Source organism: Cyphomyrmex costatus, unplaced genomic scaffold (genome assembly GCF_001594065.2).
Source record: "Cyphomyrmex costatus isolate MS0001 unplaced genomic scaffold, Ccosl1.0 scaffold193, whole genome shotgun sequence".
Lineage (NCBI taxonomy): Eukaryota > Metazoa > Arthropoda > Insecta > Hymenoptera > Formicidae > Cyphomyrmex > Cyphomyrmex costatus.
The window spans coordinates 5413818-5436695 of record NW_017275965.1 but is presented as its reverse complement, the minus strand read 5'-3'; the positions used below and the strand labels follow the sequence as shown (position 1 = coordinate 5436695).

Below are 22878 nucleotides of genomic sequence, written 5' to 3'. Positions count from 1 at the left end.
TCATATTAGATATCTATATAAAAGTGGTATCACAATATCATGACGTATGCGAACGAACGAATTCGTAACAAAGTTATATTATAAGAATGAAAGTTACAAATTAACTAGTGTAGCAACAGTGTGCATTTTAATATTAATCGATGTCTTCTTACAGTATTACATTATTGCACAAAAAAAATATATATAAATATCTCCAATATTTCCCATTAAATTGTAAAAGCATTTTACTTTCAACATTATACTTAAAACTTTTCTTCGTTGTAAATGTAAATAATCGATTAAAGTAATAAATTATTCGATTTTTCCACATAACTTTCACGAAAATTAATCGTTTTATACTCAGATCGAGAGAGAGAGAGAGAGAGAGGCAGAAAGAGAAAAAGAATTAATAGTTACCTATACAAAATACATTTTAAATATATTTTCCTAACATTGATCATCATATAAGTATATATGTATAAAGTCTTTAATGTATAAATTACTATTTACAACATAATGGCGAAATTTACTAACTATTCTTTTGCATTGATCTCTAAAGACGTACCTTGTAAATACGACCAATGCAATTTACAATGTTCGGAGGACATCTTGTTATACCTTTTTACATTTTAAGTACAAAATACTTTAAAAGATATATAAAACAATAAAAGTAATATAAATAATAAGACTATAGAAGATATACAGAAAAGAGATAAAGTGGGAGCCGTGCGCTATCTCTTACATTTATCAAGAGTAATTGCGCTATTTCTAGAGACAAGAAGATATATTACAATAATTAGCCAGGAATCCTAAAGAAGAATTTGCGATATGTAAGAATCGACGGATTCGATCCCGTGTATATCTTGATTTTATAAAAATATGAAGAAGATATTGTAACTATATGTGAAGGAGCATGAGATAAAGTAGTTATCCATTTCGGAAATCTATATTTTATGAGGACAACCGTTCGAAAAAAAAATTTTCATCAAGAAATCTTGCTAAGAATATATAAAATAAAATAGAATGCTATTTCTATACTTCTATGCCTCGCGTTACGATTTAGAAAGATTTATAAGTGGAAACACAAGGTATTTTCAGGGAAATTCACAGATACTAGTAATTTCGCTGATAAAAAACTAAGCAATCAAGAAATGAATAGATCTGTCACATGAAGTACATATACAAAACGTATTAATGAACGAAGATGAATCTCAAGAAATGTCAACAGAACTGTATTTTGTAATTAGTTAAATGAGTAAAGTTCGTATTATCGATTGCCTCCATCAAACGTAAACTTCACCTCTCTTGCTATTAGTGACAGTTGTCGTGGCAGGTATGCTCGACGTTGGGGATGTCGTGCTACTTGAAAGTGATGCATTTGTACACGAGGCATTACTGATTTTTCTTGAAGTATCCTGGCCCCTTTGATTGGACCTGGAGAGATCATGACCGAAACTGTTGGTCCTCGATCGAATATCTTGATTGTTAGACCCAGTGATCAGCCTGTCTGTGGCAAGACCGTCTTGTCTATTCGACACGGAGGTTATGCGAATATCTCTCGGTTGCAATCCTGGAGATTGCGGTAACGACATGCTTCTGTCATTACTTGGCTGCATCGGTGATACTGGTGGACCGGGCAGCGAGGCCGATCGTCTACCTCGTGCATCTATCGCCATCGCCCTATTACCTTGAATTCCGGGCACAGCAGCGGTGACTACATAGCCCAGTTTCTCGGGTCTCATCAAGATTGGCGAACGATCGTTGTAGCCATCAAAAATGGGTGAACTGCCATTGCTACCCATCGGACTATTATTGTTGTCGATCAATGGCGTCGAACGATCCTCTTGTCCAGTGATACTTCCGCTCCTGCTGCTACCACTACCGCTACCTTCCTCTTCACTGCTTGTGACCTCCGTCAATGTCGCCTGGACGCTGTTATTCTGATTGTTTAGATGTGGCGTCGTTGTTGTCGCCGTCGTCATTAAACCTAATTGTGTCAGATGGCCCATAGTGACCGGTGTTAAGGTCACCGGCGTCATTAAACCAGCGCTAGTCAACGTCGGCGAAAGCACGGCCTGCGCCAAAGCTGCCGCTCCTGATTTCCCTGAAGCAGGCGTGCTTTCAGTCTCCTGTATCGGCGACAATACTACTACCGACAAATCAGTTGGATAGTGACCGTTTGCTGGTATCACGCCCACCACACCTGCGCCGATGTTTGCCGCGGACAAAGCCAGCCTCTGTTCACGATCGATTACCTCCTTCGTCACATCCGGAGTCGGTATGCGTGGTCTGTTCTTCAGAGATACTGGCACCGAGTTCAGCTTCGTCATAGTACCTGCAATTATTAATAATTGTGGTGACCGTTAGAGCAATATTAGCTTGACTGGTTCCGGAATCGGGATCATTCCGAGGACGTACACAGAAAATATGTAATGACGTTGTCAATTAAACTAACGACTGTAACATGTCTCGCGGTTGAAAACCACTACGTTGAGCGAGCGTGAAAATGAGTTTTAGACTATTGCTTTGGCGCCAGGAAGCATATCGAGTTACACTGACGAGAATATAATTAGACATGATACGCGGACATGATACTTTTGCAATACCATCTTTCTCCTTATAAAAAGGAAAAAGGGTAAAAAGAAATACAAGGACTTTAGAGAGTTTTCTCGAGAATGCAAAATAACCGCGGAAATTGCAGAGGTCATGCAAATATTGTGTAACCTTCTTTATACGTGGAAATAATAAAGGAAAAGCTGGCGATTCTTCGAAACTTTCTTTCAAGATGAGTCCATGATTTACAGGAAAAATCTTCGATTGATAACTGTCTAGGTTTTCTCCGAAAACACATTATTAGGTAAGACGAATAACATCATGAAAATAAAAATATAGAATAAATAAAAGCTATGAAATTTAATTTTAAAATAATTTTGTATAAGAAAAAAAATTGTTGCTACTCTCAATAATTTATTTTGCTTTATTTAAGGATTAATGGTAATGTACTTCAAAATATAAAGAAATATAATTGACAAGACATTGTTATTAACGTTGTTCATATAAGTTTTATCGAAGCTAATATACATATGAAATAAAAAAAATTAAGATTGACGTTACAATTGTTAATATAAAAGCTTCTACTCACCTTGACGGCCCATACGTTGGCTTCGAACGCTCTTTCGTCCGACGAGACGATCGTAGAGCGACATTTTGAGATTGGGATTATTTGTTTGGGGGAGACCACCGGTCTCAGGGCTGCTGTACACGCTGTTGTGACGATTTCGTGAGAAGAAACCACCACCGCTACTATACGTAGTCGAGGAACTACGTACCGAACCAACTCTAGTGATCTGCCTTTGGAACCAGCCATTCTTCTTTCGTTCCACTAATGGAGTATCTACGCTCTCCTAATGAACGCACGAGATTTCTTATAAAAAAATGTTGCAAAATTGTGATAAGGAATAAATTTTTATAAATCTCTTTCCCTCCGTTTTGACAAAATAAAGATTAAGACCCTACATCATAATTGTTTAAGCGTCTTATCGGTAAGTATATGTATAATCACATAAGAGTGCAAATCAAAGTTTATGTTACAAAATTATGTTACAAAATTTTATTTCGTTATCGTTATTATAAACAATTCACTTACATAATCGGCGTACACATCATCCTGATGAGCTTTACGATGCTGACCGTGACTGTGAATCTGTGTGCCCAGCATAACGTTTGCGTAAAGAGCGTCGCTATCTTTTACTTTATAATGCTCCGCAGAACCTTTCGGTTCTTCTTTTCGATACTGCTCGCTAGCGACTGTGTATGGCAAGTCCTTGGGCACAACTTCGTCCCAATATTGATCTTTCAGGAGCTCCGGATGTTCCTCGTGCATCTCATCGACGATCATGTAACCTGCCTGTTTTATATGTACAATGATGTAATTGAGAAAAAATTTATTAACATGTGGTCAAAGAAAAGATTTGAAGTAAAATGCAATAAAAACATATTCCATGCATAAATATTTTTTGCTCTAATATCTATTTTCTTATATAGTATATAAGAAATATTCACAAATAATAATGATTTGTGGATTTCATAAAGCTATCCCTTTTCATAATCGCCCTTTTTGCTCTCACATACCTTAATATGTCTATCTATCAACCAATTCAGCTCGATGTCGTCATCGTCTTCGCCGAAAGGATTAATCAACACCTCTGCAACTTTCAGCCATCCGATGTAAAAACAAAACTGAAAAGTACATATACGTCGGTTTTATAAAAAATCTTAAAGATTATGCAGGAAAACTCCTACGCAACATTCTAGTCAGTAATTGAAGATAGTATCGTTCATTTTAATCACCTGTAGCGCTGTAAAAAATGGGAAATACATGTCCGGTTCTTCATATTTTCCGGTGCCATTGGAATGTTCGACGAATTGTCTGCCAAGTAAAGCCGCGAAAAAGTAGGCATACAGCGATAACGTTACCACCTAAAAATATATTGAAAGCTTTGTGACAAAGTTTTTATTGTACTATCTCATTATCTCTCTCTATAATATCATTAGATTTTCATATTACTATATCGTAATATTAAATTAAAATAACATAGAAATAATAAAAACTTTTACGAAGAAATTCGCATTTGTCACAATAGGAAAGGTTACCCTGTGCTATACTTCTTTTAAGAAACAGTTGCTTTAAGAAACGTAAAGCAAAATAGAAAATTATTCCCACCGGAAGTCTCGAACTTTATTAGATTTCGTTTTGTCGCTTTTTCTGTGTCACGTAAGTACGTATATATAAGCAAACAGGTTTAATGAATGAATATCAAGGTCGTCGCAAGCGCCGCCTTTCTTATTGAAGGTTACCAGGAAATAATTTATACAAAAATATAGCATGACTTGTGTACAAGAAAGACAACAGATGATTTCACGTGGGCTTTGAACATTTCCGAATCGCCAAATTCAGAAGATTCCTTTTGAATGTAACGTAAAATCATTCCCGTAGGCGTGGCGTACGCAGAAAAATTACTGTTCAACTCTCTTGTCGACCTTGACCATGCAACATGTATCGGCTTCGTGTTTCATACACGTTTTATTATTCGCGCTGCATCGGTTAAAGTTTTTAAACGCCCAAAGGAATATTCCTTTTAATTAAACTTATTATAATATGCATGTACTGTAGTACATACATAGGTTGTAATAACTATGTTTTCTTATAAGCACAAACATTAACATCTTATATTAAAATAAGATGTGCTGTAATTACACACATAGAAACATTTAGATATATATATTCTATGTAAAAAATGAAAATATATTCTATGTCAAGTTTAGGTCAAAATGATTTATTTTCACATATGATACATGGCATATCGTGGTAAGGCAACGTCTTAAAATCGTTTGTTACAAGGATAGGTTAAAACGTTTGCAGTGCAAACGCAGGCGAATGCAATAACAGCGAGCATCCAAAACGGGTATTAATCTTCGACTGATGTATCATTACGCGGTGAATACTCTGCGGTCGTTACGCGTAATCTTCTTGCGATTTCACGGAGTATGTCGAATCGCGCTATCGTCTTGAAAGAGATTTATATTGTGATTTATAAGTAAGAAAAATATTATAATATATCATTGCTTTGCTGGCTTTTCCCAAATTAATAACAAATTTAAATAATTTTAAATATTAAGTATTAATTGCCCTTCTTTTAATAAAATAAATAAAAATGTGTTTTTATTTATTTTATTGTATATGATTGACAATAAATGTATTTAAATACTTTACTATTTATATTTTAGACATATTAATGAGCATAATTATTAATAATGGTAAAAGAAATAAACAAAGAAAAGTGTTTAGAAATTCGATGATGATATAAAACGTTCTATAAAACAAAGATTTAAACAAAATTCTCGTTGCATCATGTTCACCAGATCTGCGAAATAACGCGGTCTTTAATTCCTAAAAATAGCTTTTGCACCAGATAATTAGGGAGATTAGTTGGTGAACAATTACAATTGCGCAACGCATACATGTTCGCTAATTGTAAATACGAAATACATCTTTCGAGAAAAGATTCACTCCACTGTCTCAACATCTTTAAATGTATTGTCCTAAATCCTAGATAAAAAGGAAGGTTTAGAAGATTTACGACGCAATGAAGATAATATTAATAATTGTTATATAACAAATGTCAATAGTTTGGCGTGCATCGTTATCAATAATTGAATTAGTAAAATTATGTGCTAAAAAATGTTTTGCAAACAATTTTAATTGACTAATAACAATTATTGTCAGTTAAGCAATAACATTTATAGTATAATGTATTACTAAATAACTCATGTTCTAATAAATAATTTTAACTATTATACTTTCTATTAAGAATGATTTATTATGTAATTAATATTTATAAAAGATAGAGAAATAATAATATACTTAATTAACATGTATTGTGTTGTGTTTGTGTTTTACGAAGCAATTAATGTTATTTCAAAAAATATTGAAAATGTTTGTGGTCAATTTTAGCAACAGACAGTGACAGACTTGTCTATAGTCTCGGTTCGATGTCACATATTGCTAATAAAATGTAAATTATGTATTGAATAGTGTTGAAAAATAGAGAGAGAGAGAGAGAGAGAGAGAGAGAGAAATTACATAATAATGTATCACCTCTGGCACTTAAAGCATGATAATGACACGACTAGAAAATGATGAAGACATTCATGTAACATATTCAATAGCTACCAATGATACTATCGATAGATAATTTTTCCATGGCGCTAATATAAGAAAAAATGAACCGAAAAGCTTACAAAAGTAATGTTATCTCTTCTATTTTTTGCACGTAAAAGATATATAAAATGAATAAAACGGATTATTAGAATTTCGTTATTTTTAAATTATCTAAATGAGTCTCCTATTGTTAGTGCATAAATAATATATATTTATCAGAAATAATTGCAAGAAGATATATAATTTGCAAACAATTGGAATGTATTTATTAATGAAGCTAACTACAAACGTTTCAACTTTGAATTTGAGTCTCCTCATCAGTACAAAAGTCGAGTACAAACTACAATATACAAACTACTAGTGGTTTTGCACTTGAATGATTCAACACTGAAGAGGAATGAAGTCCAGAGTGAAAACGTTTGCAGTTAGTTCAGTTGATAAGTATATACCAATTGTTTGTAAATTATATTTGATCGCTTTATATCATAAATATATTATTTGAACACTAACGACCGCAAAGACAATTTACTTATGTTTGATATATTCTTATAGAGCCACAAAACTATTTTCATTTCAATTTATTATTTTTGTAATCGTTAGAATTTATGTACTGCGTTTACAAATAGTTGTCTTATAAATTCGTTATTTCTAATTTACTTCAAATTTCAGTTATATTTTTTTATTAATCAATTAAGTTAGACAACAATTTGTTGTAAAATTTCAATAGTCAAATATTACAAAATTCAACAGCTGTTACGTATACATAAATGTTTATAACAATTTTAATTTCGTAAGAAATAATAGAGCTAGCATTTCAAAGAAATCGACGCTTTTAGAGAGAGAGTTATTTCATTTTACATGAATACTCACCTGAGTGTAGACTAGAGGAACACAGACAGTATCGTAACCAATCAACGCACCAAGCCTCTTCCTGATGTCGCTGAGTTCGACAAGGAGGGTTTGTACTACATGATCGCTAGTAATTAGAGCCTCTTTCCTTGCCCTGTTGATGATATTGGTCGCCCAGACCAACGGCATCCAATATTTAGACATGGCCGCCTTCTTGTTCATCATCTCAAAGATTTTCTTCTCTGATTCCATCATCAGACCTAAGAAAATCAACAAGATTAAGCATGAGTTGTTTTTTTACTTGCTCGACAAAAAACATTTCCGGACGTCCCAGCGAACTGTGTAATTACATAGAACTTTCCCCGTGCGAGACGCTTGAAAAATTTTCTCAACTATATGTATAGGTGCTTGTATATTGTAAATCGCGATCGATATCACAGGGCAGTAAGTCAGCTAACGTGAGCCTCGCAATGCTCCGCGATCCCGCATTAATTAACAAATCCATCAGCACGGTTCGTTAATTGGCAGTGAATTATCAAGCAATCAGCATCTTTCGCTGACTTTCGCGTGCGCAATTCTATGTAGAATAGTCATATGTTTATTTGAGCTAGGTGGTAGACTTGTGGGTGCGTACGTGAAATTGTATAAACTATACTAACGCAAAACATGTCCATTGTCTGTGTTTCCTCTGAAGTGAAATCGTGGTCAGATAAAAGTGCTGTATTATTTCCTGGATAGTAAAATATTATATTCTAAAATTTTGTTAAACATTGCCGCAAATAAATTTTCTGTGTCAAAAATTATGCCTCATTTTTTTAATAAATAGTATATATTATACGTTCATAAACTAGTTTTTTTATATATACGATTAATTTTTAATTGCTCTAATTTTATATAAAAAATTGGAGCCCGTAAAAAACACAGTTTTATATAACCATATACATATTAGCTACATAATAAATAGTAAATTTAATAAATTTCGATAAAAACATATTTTATAAAAGAAGACATTCAATAACTCTAGTAGACGGTATTGTTATATGCAATTAATAAAGAATTGGATAAAAAGGATCAAATATATTTGTTATTTGATTGAACAACAATTATGTATCATTCATAACTGGCGTCATAAACTTATCGTTAATATTGGATACGCAATGAGAGATTTCAAGATTTGTAAAGAAAAATAGACATTTGGTTAATCCAATAAATCACTTTTATAATATTAATACTAATTAGATAAGAAGCTAATAATGTAATGACTTTTACGTACAGATTCGAAGAAAAAATCGAGAGATCGTGATGTGTAGAAATTACCTATAAACTGAGATTATACAATATAGGCAATATATGTACATGAACGAGATATGTTTACTTCTCTCTCTCTCTCTCTCTCTCTTTCTCCCGCACCAAATCTCAAGGCAATGTTCATGAATTGCCATCTTTCTAGTGAAAGTCATTAAAACAGATTATTTATATGTATATATTTATTTGTAATTATTCAAATATTAGTACAGCTCGGATATAATTTGAGATAACTAAGATACTCGAATACAGCAACACTAAGTTTTCTAAACCGCTGTTTTTAATATTGATTGATGAACAAACTTATAATTTCATAATTAACTTGTACATTTTTTGATATATTTTCAAACAATGTTTTTCTTTTATCTATGATTATAAAAAGAAATATAACATTAATTCGCAAAGCATAATTTTAAAAGCATCTGATTGATTTCAAAATCAATAAAAAGCATCCATACAATAAAACTTTTCTTATCGCAATGATTAAATTCTTCTGTCATTGCACATCCAATGAATTGTAATAGATCCACGATCAAGCAGCAGATTGGACTTTAGTCTCGGAACGACCGTAGTCGAAACAAAAACTATTTTAAAAGTCACGGCGACCGCAAAGATTAGCTACTAGCTTGATTGGTACCCGTATCGAGTAACGGGAACATCGTAATTTTTCTCGAAGGTATCTTTTTATTGTTAGAGTAGAAAGGGTCGTTCCCACAAACGACCGTATATCCGTCTAAGCTGGGACAATGCCCGAAAAAATGAGGTAGCTTCACTGCGAGAAGCTATCGAAATAACTCGCGGTGTCACTCTGACAAGTCGTTGATCGAAGAAACCGTCTGCGGGATGAAAGACTCTCTGGTGGAAACGTGTAGATTACTAATGACGGCACACGCACGCTCTTTTATTCAGCAGGCGTAGTTGGATCAGATACACACCTTAATAGCAAAAACTGACATAGAGACAACCATTGCAGGCATTCAATTTAGCGCTTTCCGTGATTTATACACCTTAAACACGCCACATTAAAATCTTTTTTATTTACGTTAGATTTTATCCTCCTATTCATCTCTCTTGTGAGATGGATGCTCATATGCATAGCACGTATGCATGTATGCTCGTGCATGCTTAGCATGCATGTTTCAGTATTGTTTCTTCGTTACACTGTTTTAAGGATCGCACATTATCGCATTTTTCTTTTGGATGTATATTTGTATTCTTTGATATATCGTGTTGAGAACAGCATGTTATCCATTTTTTGGACGTATACATAAATATATATTATATAAATCTGCAAAAGCAGTATACAGTCTTAATAAAAAAATATTACACATTTTATTAATTACTGTTTAAAGTTTTAGCTTAAAAAATGTGTAATTTGGTAAATTGGCATTTATTGTAAATTATCCTTTGTTTTAAGAACCCTTTAAACTTACGTATAATATTGGTAATCAAAACGTAACAATCCAAGTAAAAGAATTCCAGATAAATAAAAAAGTAGATATCTAATATTTTTGGCCTGTAGTACTAATTTCTATAAAATAGAATCAATAATTATCTCTCACCTTTAATACAAAATAAGATTTATATAAACATAATATCTCTAATAAATAAATATGAAATGGAAGCGACAAATGTTTAATCGTATGGAATTTTCAATTAGAAAATATATATTGTAATGTACATGACACTTCAATAAATACTAGTAAATATCGCAGAATGTTTGAACTGAAATTTGATTTTTAAATGATCGATCGGTTTGATACGAGATCAGTCCACCTCATTTATCGTACGACCTTGATACCGATGTCACACAGTTGCATAGAATCGTACAATAAAGCTTGAGAATTCGCAGGCTGCTATTAAAGTAATGGCCGATAATTCATCGAATGACTCATTCGAGTGCCATGATGCGTTACACAGGCAATAAGGACTAAGTATATCGAAGAGCGAAATTAGCGAATTTTTGCACAAACATTTAAACTAAAATGAGAAATAATTCGATTGATTTCACAAATTAAAACATATCATTTGCAATAATTAAAAAGCACTGGCTATTTAAAAAAATATTTGTTTTTATTTGTGTGTGCTTTCACACATCATATACTTTAATTTAAGATTTCCGTAAAAAATGTATGAGGCGCCAAGCACCTCAAAAAATTCGAAAGCGTTCACAGTTGTAAAAGTGATTTACATTCACTTTCACGGATTTTAACGGGTCGCACAAAATTGTGAGATAACGCTTAATTCGCGCGTGGTGTAAAATTTACTGCTCGAAGCGGAACACGCCGCTTGTCTGACGACATAGTCTGACGACGCTACTAACTACTCTAGGAGAAGAGGCAAGAATTACTTAATGCCGTTAGTAAGTATCTGTTAATAGAAGCAAACCGACGCTTATTAAGAAAGTGTCTGATCGTGCTTTAGGTCTTCGACCCCATAGTTGTTTACATTAAACTATAGGTCATAAATCATAATCATCATATAGATAGAAAACGAATATAACATCCGTGGTATTCGATATAAAATTCAATGTGAGTATAATTAATTTGAAACTTTAATCATTAAATTTGGATTAGCAGCCAACTTTCTTCGTAGCATTTATTCTTCGATTGATATAAAAAAATAGTAATGTGTGTGTGTGTGTGTGTGTGTGTGTTGTAGAAAATAAAATTAAAATTTACCTTGACACATCAATGCACGTAGAAATATATCAAGAAATCTAAATATTAAATTCGTTTTCTATTGCTTCTTTGAACAGTACACTTTTGTCAAAATCAAACTTATTTAATTTTAAATCCAAAAAAATGTATATTGTTACAATTATAAAAAAAAACAAATCCATAGATAAATATCTTTTTAATTTTCTAAGATACAGAAAATATTAAAATTAAAAATGGAAAAAAATGGTGAGAAATAGTAATGTTCTTTGTTTAAATATTTCAAAATATGTAATACATTTAATGTGATAGATTATTTGTAATTCGTATAATATTTATCTATTATTTCTTGCAAATAGTGGCACAAAATATTTTCTCCATTTTGTGTGTGAAAGTAGTTTTTACCAACTTAGAATACAGCCGATAAACAATACAGCAATACTACTGCGAAAATTACAATATAGAACTGCACCATTGGAGACAAAGAGAGACAAAGGACTTATTTTTCAAAAATGATTACTCGACGGTACGAACAAGATTCCAGAAAATTGTAGCGTAGTCAAGTTTTGCAAGTCTCATCAAAATAAAACGACTTCGGCGATAAAGAAGTGGTTCTTGGAGGATGTCTACCTCCCAGGACCATTGGCTACAGACGTGGATGAGCAAGATAGGGTACGAGCACAACAGAACAGGGGTGAAGGTTGGATGCACGGTAGAGGTCAACAAACGCGGAGATCCTTGCTGCGCTGGCAAGGTCGTGATTAAAATAAAAAATAAACCGAGTTCCCTCGGTCCTATACCCGCACACTTCGTATACTTGCCAGCGTGCCGTGATGTCGCTGAAAAGTATCCTTCGAAGAAAACCAGTCTGCCGTCCGGTCCATAACTCTTTAAGTATAGTTTACAACGAAGAAGCCCGCGAATGCGGATGTATCATGCAAAAATGTCGTGAGATTTTGATATTGACGTTCAAGTTAATATAGTGATATCAAATGTTATATAGAACTACTTCGCAGGATAACAATCGGTAATAGACAAAAAATCTACACTTTGGAATGGAAGGTCTCTCTCATTTCTATTAAATCGTTTATATTGAAGAAGAATTGTTATGTATATTTAAAAAAAATGTTAATTTATATTATTTAGAACGCGCTATCTACAAAGAATAGTTGTCTTAAATAACAGAATTGTGTGCTTGTAAAAAAGACGGCAAAGGGAATCAAGAATATATCTTTCTAACTAATGATTGTTTATTACTTTCTTTTGATTATTTGATTAAAATAATGTAATAAACAGTTATTAATTATAAAAGGAAAAACTTTCTAAACTTTTAAATTATTTTAATTTTACTCAGATCCTATTTTATATTTATACTATGTATTAAAAAATTAAAGAATTAAGTTGTCACTACATACTAAAAAGTAAATTTAATAAGCGGAAAAGCTAAAACAATAGTAATTAAATTTTGTCAGAAGATATGTCAGTTTGTTGAAACCTCTTGCCCATAATAATAAACCTGTCACGCACGTGAATAACACTTTCTGTTGCACTGACGATTTTGTGCATGCACACGTATATGCGGAAGGTGTAGTCGAGCTCAGTCGCAGACTTGGCGCCAGTGAAAATGCACTGATTAGGAAATATTCTCGCGTAATTAGAGGCGAACAACTTTGGAACCATTCGGTGCGTGCATTACGATGGATGCGTGCTGGGTGTCAATAGACCGTCTGCCAAAGAGAAAATCGATCATGTCCGTGTCCCTAGTCACGCGTGCATTATGCGTTCACGTGCGTTGCTGATCCCCGCAAATCGTACAACACATGACGCGGCTATTAACGATTTCACTATCATTTGAACGACAAGAGCTTCCGTCGCCAAGTGCAAATCTCCTATGTCTGCAGGAGAAATTTGTAGGATTTTCATAGTTAAGCGAATCGTAAAACTCACAATCTGACATTACTTACGCTTTCTGAGATAAAATAATAATTTATTCATAGAGTGAGTCGTTAGATAAAACAGTAATGTACATCTATAATAAATAGATACTTGGAAAAAGATATTTGAAAGGCTATGTCGTTTATAATAATCTTTATAAATAGCATACAAGTTTACGTAGATTTTACAATCATAAAGAAAGCATCATAGTAAAAAAATCAATTTTTAATTTAATCCTTTAGTTTACATCTTTTTATAAAATAAGAAGAGAGGATCTTGTTTTCTCACAATTCCATCAAAAATTATAAATTGCCTAACGTGGCTTCAATTAGAAATTTATTTTTAATGCAAGCAATATTTATTAATTTAGATATATTATATATAAATATCATAAATATATGTAAATTATATCAATAATGTGTTCTCAAACAGATTATAATTTAATTTAATATTTCGTTTTAAATATTAATATTTTGGTATATTACATTCTATAAATAATAAAAGATCGAACATGCGAAAATCTTTACTTTTTTCGTAAAAGATTATTTAACAATAATAATAAGTAATTATCTTTAACAAAGATAAGGTAGTAAATGTTTCATCTCACTTTCAGAATAAAAAGACTCTATTTAATTGAAGAAATAAAGACTCTATTTAAATCAGTTTAAATTCTGTAGATCAGTGTCCGAAGTGACTCGCATTCCTAATTATTCTGTATCGTGGAAAACGGAGCTTTTGTGCAAAACACGTTAATGAAATGTATTGTACCGATTGTCTATGAATTAAATATGCGAATGAACACTGATTCGCATTCTTAATTATAGTAGGATGCAACTTAGGAACATCAAATTAACTGTAAAGCATATGCACGAATTGATTTTGAGCTTGGTAAAATGTTCAGTGAAAAAATACACATACACACACATCAGAAGTCAAAAGTTTAATAAAAAGTCAGATGATTAATAAAAATATACTAAATAAAAAAAATTGTAAGAATCATTTCAATATGACAATTAAAAGTTTTGTTATAAATACTTTTATAATTTTTTACACTACAAATTAATTGAAAATCATCGTACTCTCGTTCATAATTGTCATGAGGCACATTTACATACAACAAATACGCACGAACATAACGACCATCGAAGATTAAGAAATCTTATCATTCTGGCGCGTTTCTCCTCGTTTATCCTTCATTTAAGTGAGCACGGTCAAAGTCCGACCTTCCCCAAGGCCAATACCTACGTAACGTTACGTTCAAGTACAGTTCACGGATTTTCTGCTCTTTTGAGGATAGTGACACGTTCACATGACCCAGACACGCTCTATAACTGTTCCTCGAGGGACTCGAGAATGTCGGAGAGTTCCACGAATAAATCACGAAGAAATCCGTTATCTGCGAACGTTAATTGCAAGAGTTCGATTGTTTCCTTTCTAAAAGCCCAGTCGCTGCCTACAATATCCGCCAGTGAGAAAACGCCAATTGTGTCATGCACATAATCGCGAATAAAGTCGGTCTTATCGCGGGATTAATTAATATCATATATTTCCTCCACATCTCGTCTTGACTACCGTGAAATTCCTCTGAAACTCGGCGGCTACTGGGCAATCTTATCTGCCGATCTACGATACGATGGAGTGTGTGCTCTCGAAGCTGTTATATCCGGGCGTAATTATTTTCTTACGGATCGTTTGGCATAATCGTGGAGAAATTCTGCTTGGGACAATAATTTGTGCTAAATATAGGTAGCGCGTGCTGCGCGCACATTGGCGTATTACGGTCCATCCAGTGAGGATGAAAAAAGGAAAGAAAGAAGAAAAAAAGGAGAAGAAACGGATTCTCGAGTTTCTTACTCTGCTCTCGCTGATGTGGACTTGAGGACGCCACTGATGATGATGATGATGATGATGATGATGATGATGATGACGACGACGACGACTAGTAGTATGATTCCTGAAGCCTTCGCAACTGGTAGAACTGACAAAGAAGGCGAAATGACAGCACGTGATCGCCAGCGTGATACCGTCTAGCCGATTACCACCTGCAGTCTTAGCTAGATTATGGCTCTCGTTACTCTGGCTATATTTAACATCTAGTTCGATTTAATTGCGAGGAATCTTACAGATACCAAAATAACTTCCACAATCACTCGCCTGAGCACCACATCTCATCCACACAATAGAACAACACAATAATTGCTCTAAATAGAACTAATAACAAGCTACTTGCCTCACTTAGATTAATCAGATTGATGGATAGGCATATCATCAGAAAAAAATTATAATTCTATCTGAGAGTTATTAACTTAATAGCAGATGTATTTAAAGTACTGGTCTAGCCATTAATAAACCGATGGATTATAATCTCGAAGCAAAAAAAGATTTGCCTGCGTTTGAAATGGCTAAGTGATCAGCCAGAGAGAAAAGCGTATCACGCGTTAACGGTGAAAATCAATGGATGGTTACAAGAAAAAGAGAGAAACAGGAGTCGAAGACCAAGAAACTCCTCTCGAGGAAATCGCGAAGACGTGACCGATGATTATCGAGCGACGCACGGCATTAGCGCATCGGATCGGGTTATTTCTGTATACACCAGGAGGAAGGAGCGGCGCGCAAGAACGAGAACAGGACGAGGAGCATGAGGCAAATGCAGAAGAAGCCCGTAAGAAGCGGTGAGATGCTGCTTGCTCCAGCTATGCGACTGCACAAAACAACAAGTTCACGCGGAGAAGGAAAAGGAAAAGGACGAGGAACTGGCGCCGGCGCTCCGCGTTTCTAAGCGGTCTCTCGGCGTGCTCGTTGAAAATTACCCGGACGCACGTGAAAATTGCCTGCCGGCGCGCGACAGCACAGACGAGTGCGACCGCCGTCGCGGCGCCTGACGATTTCCAGATCGTAATTCGCCGGGGGAATTGGGTACACGCGGATAATTTCGACTACTTTCAAGACTCGAGTTTCGAGATTTCTTCTCGTCGCACTGTAATCTCGCACGATCGTTCGCGATCGCAGACACGCAACGGAATGACTTTCTTATGAGGATCTTCGGCGCCAACGGGGTTCGTCTCATTATTGATATCGCACTCGTGAAATGCTCATTTTAAATGTAACATGAATGTATTTTCAATTCGTGAGGTAATTTATAGCTGTCGAGTTTAAAAGTTAAGTCGAGGTTATTTTAAATGGGATCTCATATAATAGTAAAAATAAATGGAATATAATAATAAAAATTTCAGTTCGGAAATAAATTATATTTAACTTTGTAATTGTTTGGAAGAGAGATGAAGTTCGCATTTCGGGCTTAAGTGATTCCTTGATAAATATACATGTAAATACTGACACGAGTCATAGCGGCAAATTTATTCCGTGTCTTTCGCAATACTCCATCAATGTCAACGACCAGTCGTTGGACACGCGCATGCATGAAATCATTTTGAATGACGTCCGTGGTAATTTTGCATTACTAAATACATATATATCTACACAAATATCTTCTTGAAAAAGATATTTGTTGAGTGCGGTCAGTTCTACGAAAATTATTATCCGACTTTGTCATACCGGAATATTATATTCACATACCTTTGAATATGTCATATTTTAATTAAAAACACAGGAAATACAAGAAACGACCGATTAAAATCTGTTCTTTGTATGACGTACCTCTATATGCTGGAAAAAGAATGACAAAGCTATCAAATGTTGAGTAAAATAATTTTAATCAAATGTTCGCGCTTGATATAAAATAATTTTACTTTTTTAAATATTTACTAATTATTACTAAATTGTTAGTTATATTATAATGTTTAGTAATACTTATTAAATAGGTTAAAAAGTAAAATTACTTTTTGTTACATATAAATCAAATATTTAAAAAATTATTTTATTCAACATTTAATAAGCCATTATCAGACTCTTTTCCTAATGCATATATTCATATAAAAACCTTCTCTTCTAATTTTGAATGCGATTCTCAGTATACCTATATTTCTCTTATCAAAGTGTAGTGTTTGTTTGGAGTCTGACATATGTAGGTATAAATTACATGTATAACGTATATATTTGCGTTAGTCATTTTCTTGCTCATAACTTTTTTATATATTGACATATTGTTTTGAACCTGTATTTCAAAGAGAAAATGTGATATCATGCTTTTCTTCAATATACATCTGTTTCCACACAATCTTATATTTATGTGTATATACGTACATTGTATATATATTAAAGGTCTTGACTTTTTCTGAGAAATTACTCTAAATAATTAGCATATTTATTACAAATTTGGATGTAAACGTAGTTTGATTTATTATATCTATTATATTTATTTTCTTTCTCATTAACTCATGTTATAGAATTAATAGGTTTACACGGTAAATAATAATTCATTTGATCAAGTCAATATGAGCAGCTCGCAAAAAATATCCTTTTGTTTTATTGCAGCTGCAAAATTTATAATGTGCAAACACCTTCTGCGTGTATTTCTTCATTCTTCCCTCGACGGTGACAATTGTAATGTTGTGCTGTTTGTACAACGTGGGAATTGTTATATTTATAATGCACATATCGTAAAAATTATATCAGCATTCCACTGACATTCCTTTAGTTTCGTAATTCAATGATTATTTCATTACATAAACGGCTATGAGACTATTATAGAAAAAGCTGGCATTACTTTATTTATAGAAATGCAATGCATTTTTCACACATGTATTATTAATGAAACTATCGTACAAAGTATGCTATATTGTCGAGCAGATTTTGTTTCCATGATAGTAAAGATTCCTATTTAGATCCTGTTTGTCTTCTAAGAGTCAAGCTTCTTCGTCGTGCTGACACGTTTCTTTCGCGACCCCGCCGCGAAGTCAGTCATTTCCACGAAAGAGCAGGTTCTTACTGTAGATTCCACTACTTATTCCTTGATCTAAAGATGGATAGTATTCTCATGTTCATGGAGCATTTACGAGACCCTTATTGGAGAAAAGCGATCTATTTCTGGAATAACATCCGCTCTGATAGTCGGATAGTAAGAAGCTGAACATACAACCTTTGTAAACGACAGAATTATAAGAAATAACAAAAAGAAACAATAAAGAAAATAAATTTTACATCTATATAATGAGAAATAACTTGATAACTTGAAAGAGAATTTTTTGATTAAAGTATTTATTTTGCCTTATTTGCATCTATTTATTAGATTATTACTTTTAGGGATTAAGTTAAAAAACAGTTAATAATAAATTTTCTGTTAATTTTTATATAGAAACATTCATGCTACCAAAAACTTTCCATTAAAGATATCCCATTTTAATTTGTTTCTCATTAATCATATTTATGTCTAAAATTACCAAATTTAATTATTGTGTCTAAATCGACATATTAAACAAAGCTAAAAGTGAATTATGATTTGTAATGGGTATTAGGTGAGCGCTTATTGTTTAACATTACACAGTTAAGTACCGTCTGATGCGGTAACTGCTGAAACACGACTATGTTCCATCGTTATCCATTATTTCGCCTATCGTGTTATAAAAGCGTCAAAGTTGTCGAACGTTCAATGGTCACGATATCACGTGTGATTGCTGCATGCACAGTCGCATGCAAAGAGCAACGAAAAAAGTCAGAACTACCAGACTGTCCTTGCGCCATCACGGCACACGCGGCGAAGCCGCATTATATTGTATATCTATGGATGACGTGGTGAACGGCTTTGCCCGCCGACTGAAAAGGTGACATATAATGCGATAAAAGAGCCGCGAGCTCGTGCACAAAGAGAAAAGCGACCTCTGCTCAATGCAGGTGGGATATCATCTTCACTCGTTGCATTTAATGATTACAAGAAAGGCTGTATATCTAACAAATTATAAAAAGTTTGAACAATAGTACTGGCGCCGTTATTGTAATTATTGACGGTATTTTTGACCGTATCGTGATTATTACAACACGTCAGCAATCGCAAGCAGGAAGAAGTACCAATAATGACATCAATTGTAGTTAAATTAATAGTAATATTGCGTGAGAGTATTATTAGGATAATTGTTGCAGATATTTAAGATCCTTTAAAAACAGCTTCTTTTCGATGTATAGATATTATTTATATAAACTGAAGGTAATCATAAAGAAAATTTCATCAACAGTTAATTAAGCTTAGGAAGAACGAATGTTTCATCGAGGCAATTTCGTAATCTTAAATAAATTATTAAAATATGTATATATCAAATATATTACATAAATAATTAGAACGACAAATATTTTAATTTGACCTACGTTTTTTTTTGTATTAATAGGCTGAGTACGATCACACCTATAAACACTTTCAAGAATATTTTGTGTGAGATTAAGTTCAATTTCCATATGCTTCAATTACGTACCAATATCATCTTACGATTAGAAAGCGGGTAGTTTAGGGTATCCTCCGTACATTTTTTACATTTCGTATGCTATATATAGTATTACTTAAACATATATTTTGAAAATGTATAACTTACTGACCTACATCTACCATATGCTGAAGAGTCGGGAAACGCCTCTTAACGCGGAGCGAAATCCTTTGCAGTGTAATGACGTACGCGAGCACAGCATACCTCACAATGTTGCGTCTCATCAGTCGCCCCCGTTCATCCTGCAACAGGTGAGCAAATGTGCGTTAATTTCATTATAATTAATTATACTTCATATTTCTCTCGGCAAACTCAAGATAAACATTTAATGCATTAATTTGTGTTCAAATTAATTACTAATCTTAACTATTTATCTTGTATAATTAGCTCGCTTTAATAATATTTTAAATGAGCTAAAAAAAACTTTAATACTATTCAGTTCGCGGTTTAAATTTACGTCAAGGAGAATGCATAATAAAAGTTCGCAATAAGTCGATATCGGTAGCGAAAACGGCGCCGACTTAAAAATTCGTTTCAACAAATGCCAGACACGTTTCTACGTCTCATGCATACTTTCCCCTTGTCCTCTTGGCCCGATATTGTGTGCTTCTCCCTGTCTATATTCACTGCTACATTTTGAACTGTTCTAGTATTAATCGAAGAAAAACCCGGTGGCGCCTGCTATTTTCCTTTCTTCTTTGGACATTGACGCGTACTTTTGTAACGTACCAATCGCGCGTTTTGCAATCCGTCGACGGTTGCGATCGCTTGGAAGAATATCAATTTAATCGGAAATGATTGACGATGTCGACATACAGATTTTTTGCATGCTCAAATTGTCGCAACTTTGAGAAAAAAAGATGTTAAAAGGTAAAAATACTTGAGATTTGAATTTATAAATTGTAAAGAAGTCGGAGTTAATTTATGTCATTAAAATATCTTTTCTTTACGACTATCGATACCTTATACATCACACTTTAATTAACTTCGCCTCCACAGAGGTTCTTTGCATTCTTGCGATGAGCTATAAAAGAGATTACATCAAGCTTTATTGATTACAGTTACAATTGCACATTGTAAAATACTTTTAAAAAGAGAAAACAATAAAAATCCTCCATTCTTAGAACGATTCCTAGCTTTCTCTTTCCGTAATTCTGATTTTTCTTCGGATCATTGTTTAATGTTACGACTACAGCACCGTTATCTTTTCGATGGCCTTTTCGTCATCTTTCACTTGCACGTACGAAAAACGAGACAACTCCTTCCTCGGAATTCTGCGACTTACCCGTCGCGCATGTAAAAACGTCTGATTTAGCAGCTTAAACTATCCTCTTTGCAGGGAAAGGTAGTAGCCGATCACCGATCGTCTTGTCTCTCGGGGCTTGAATTCCAATTAGATTTCAATGAAAGACACAGTTCAGAAGCCCGTGTTGACCATTGTCACCGCTCATTCACAAATCGAACACTCTGTATTACGCGATTACATGACCACGAGTGTATGTATATAACCATGGGCTCGTTCCGTGGTTGAGGACCTTGTCCCCTACCTACGTGCAAAAATTCCATCTGAACCCGTCGTTCCTAGAGATTCACTGTACTATACGCACGCAATTGCACGCACGCTTTTGCATGCACGTAATTGCTGCGCTTTGAATCGAAAATTCACGTAAGAACGTAACGACCAGTTAAGATAATTTTAAATGTCGATAATACGTCTAAAACACGTCTAATTTTGGTTCTTTCTAAACTTCTCATCTAACAAATAATTTTAATGAAAACTTGATCATTTTGAATTATAATTCTCAAGGGAGACTATTTTAACCCTTTTAGACACACATGGATTTTTTTTAAAGCGAAATTTCATTCTCAAATGTTTTAGCATAAATATCAATTTTTATTAAATAAAAGTTTTAATATTTAAATGAAATAACCATTTAACACATACATTGTAGCAGAGATATTGAAAAATAATCCTAAATTTTTTTAGATTTTTTGAGAGTTTAGAACAGAAAAATATTTGGGTTAAACAAAAGAAAATCCAGAGTGTCTACAAAATAAGTAAAAATATATGTTTATGAGGATTATACTGTATATTTGATACAAATGTACCTACATTTTTTGCTTATAAAGACAAAAGTATTAGACTTTACTTATAATATAAATTGGATACTTTGTGTTGCGCAAATTTATTAATGAAGTCGAAATTCATATCATTGCAAATTGAAAGACCACAATGAATTCATGAATCATCGACTGAAGAAGCGCGCGTTGCTGTACGTAAACGCGATAATGTTCCTCGCGTGAAGATGATGGAATGACAGTCAGAAGATAGACAAGTGGAATGCAGTAAAACTTATGCGGTAGCACAAGTGCTTGTATCGCTGATATTGCAACGTGAGTAATAATAAACGTCAGAAAACCATGAAATTAATCTAACATTCTTTCATGCTCTGCAGCATAACGCGACACTCTGTCTAGCTTCGGGGGTTTAAAGATCTATAACGATATTTTTAACAGAAATATTGTACGCATGGCGGGACATCGTGCAATCAAACCACTTTTTCTCAAAACTTTCTCGAAAATCGTTGCATTCTGGACGCGCGTTCTATGCGGTTTAATATACATGAAATTAGTAGTGTTGCTCTAAATGAGTAAGGCGAAGAGGGCGATTGCGCATAAGGAAACGATTAAATCGTTTAATAGCAATTGATCAATTTGTGCTTTATTAGTATAACGTCAATTGAGGATTGCAAGTCGCGTGTAGTACGAATGTAGCACTCGATGACCAATGGACATATACTTTATTAGAAATCGATTGAAGTAATAGATCAGTGTGCATTGAGAAGAAGAATATACGTGTGCATGTGTGAGGTGTGCATGACGTGTGCACGTAGGTTCATCTTTTTTTTTCGCCACGGTACATTGCACTTTCACTCCGACACTGAGTCATTGACCAGAGGTGGAAGCTTGCACCGAACCCACCTTTGTTGTCAAAATTGAAGCTCTTCGTCTCACAGCGGGATCGTTATCAGAGGATTTAAGAAAATAATTAGATATAGTA

The 22878-nt window shown here is 33.8% G+C and overlaps 1 protein-coding gene across 1 annotated transcript in view; it reads right to left on the bottom strand.

The window, feature by feature from the left end:
• Positions 1 to 1262: 1262 nt before the first annotated feature.
• Best2 (bestrophin family protein) overlaps positions 1263 to 22878 on the bottom strand; it is a 47390-nt gene continuing 25774 nt past the window's right edge. The window contains exons 4-10 of the mRNA XM_018538510.1: positions 19930 to 20059; positions 7571 to 7809; positions 4330 to 4458; positions 4111 to 4218; positions 3626 to 3886; positions 3122 to 3383; positions 1263 to 2314 (exon numbers count right to left, since the gene is read on the bottom strand). Of these exons, the coding sequence (XP_018394012.1) occupies positions 1263 to 2314; positions 3122 to 3383; positions 3626 to 3886; positions 4111 to 4218; positions 4330 to 4458; positions 7571 to 7809; positions 19930 to 20059 (2181 nt within the window). The remainder of the gene's footprint in view (positions 2315 to 3121; positions 3384 to 3625; positions 3887 to 4110; positions 4219 to 4329; positions 4459 to 7570; positions 7810 to 19929; positions 20060 to 22878) is intronic.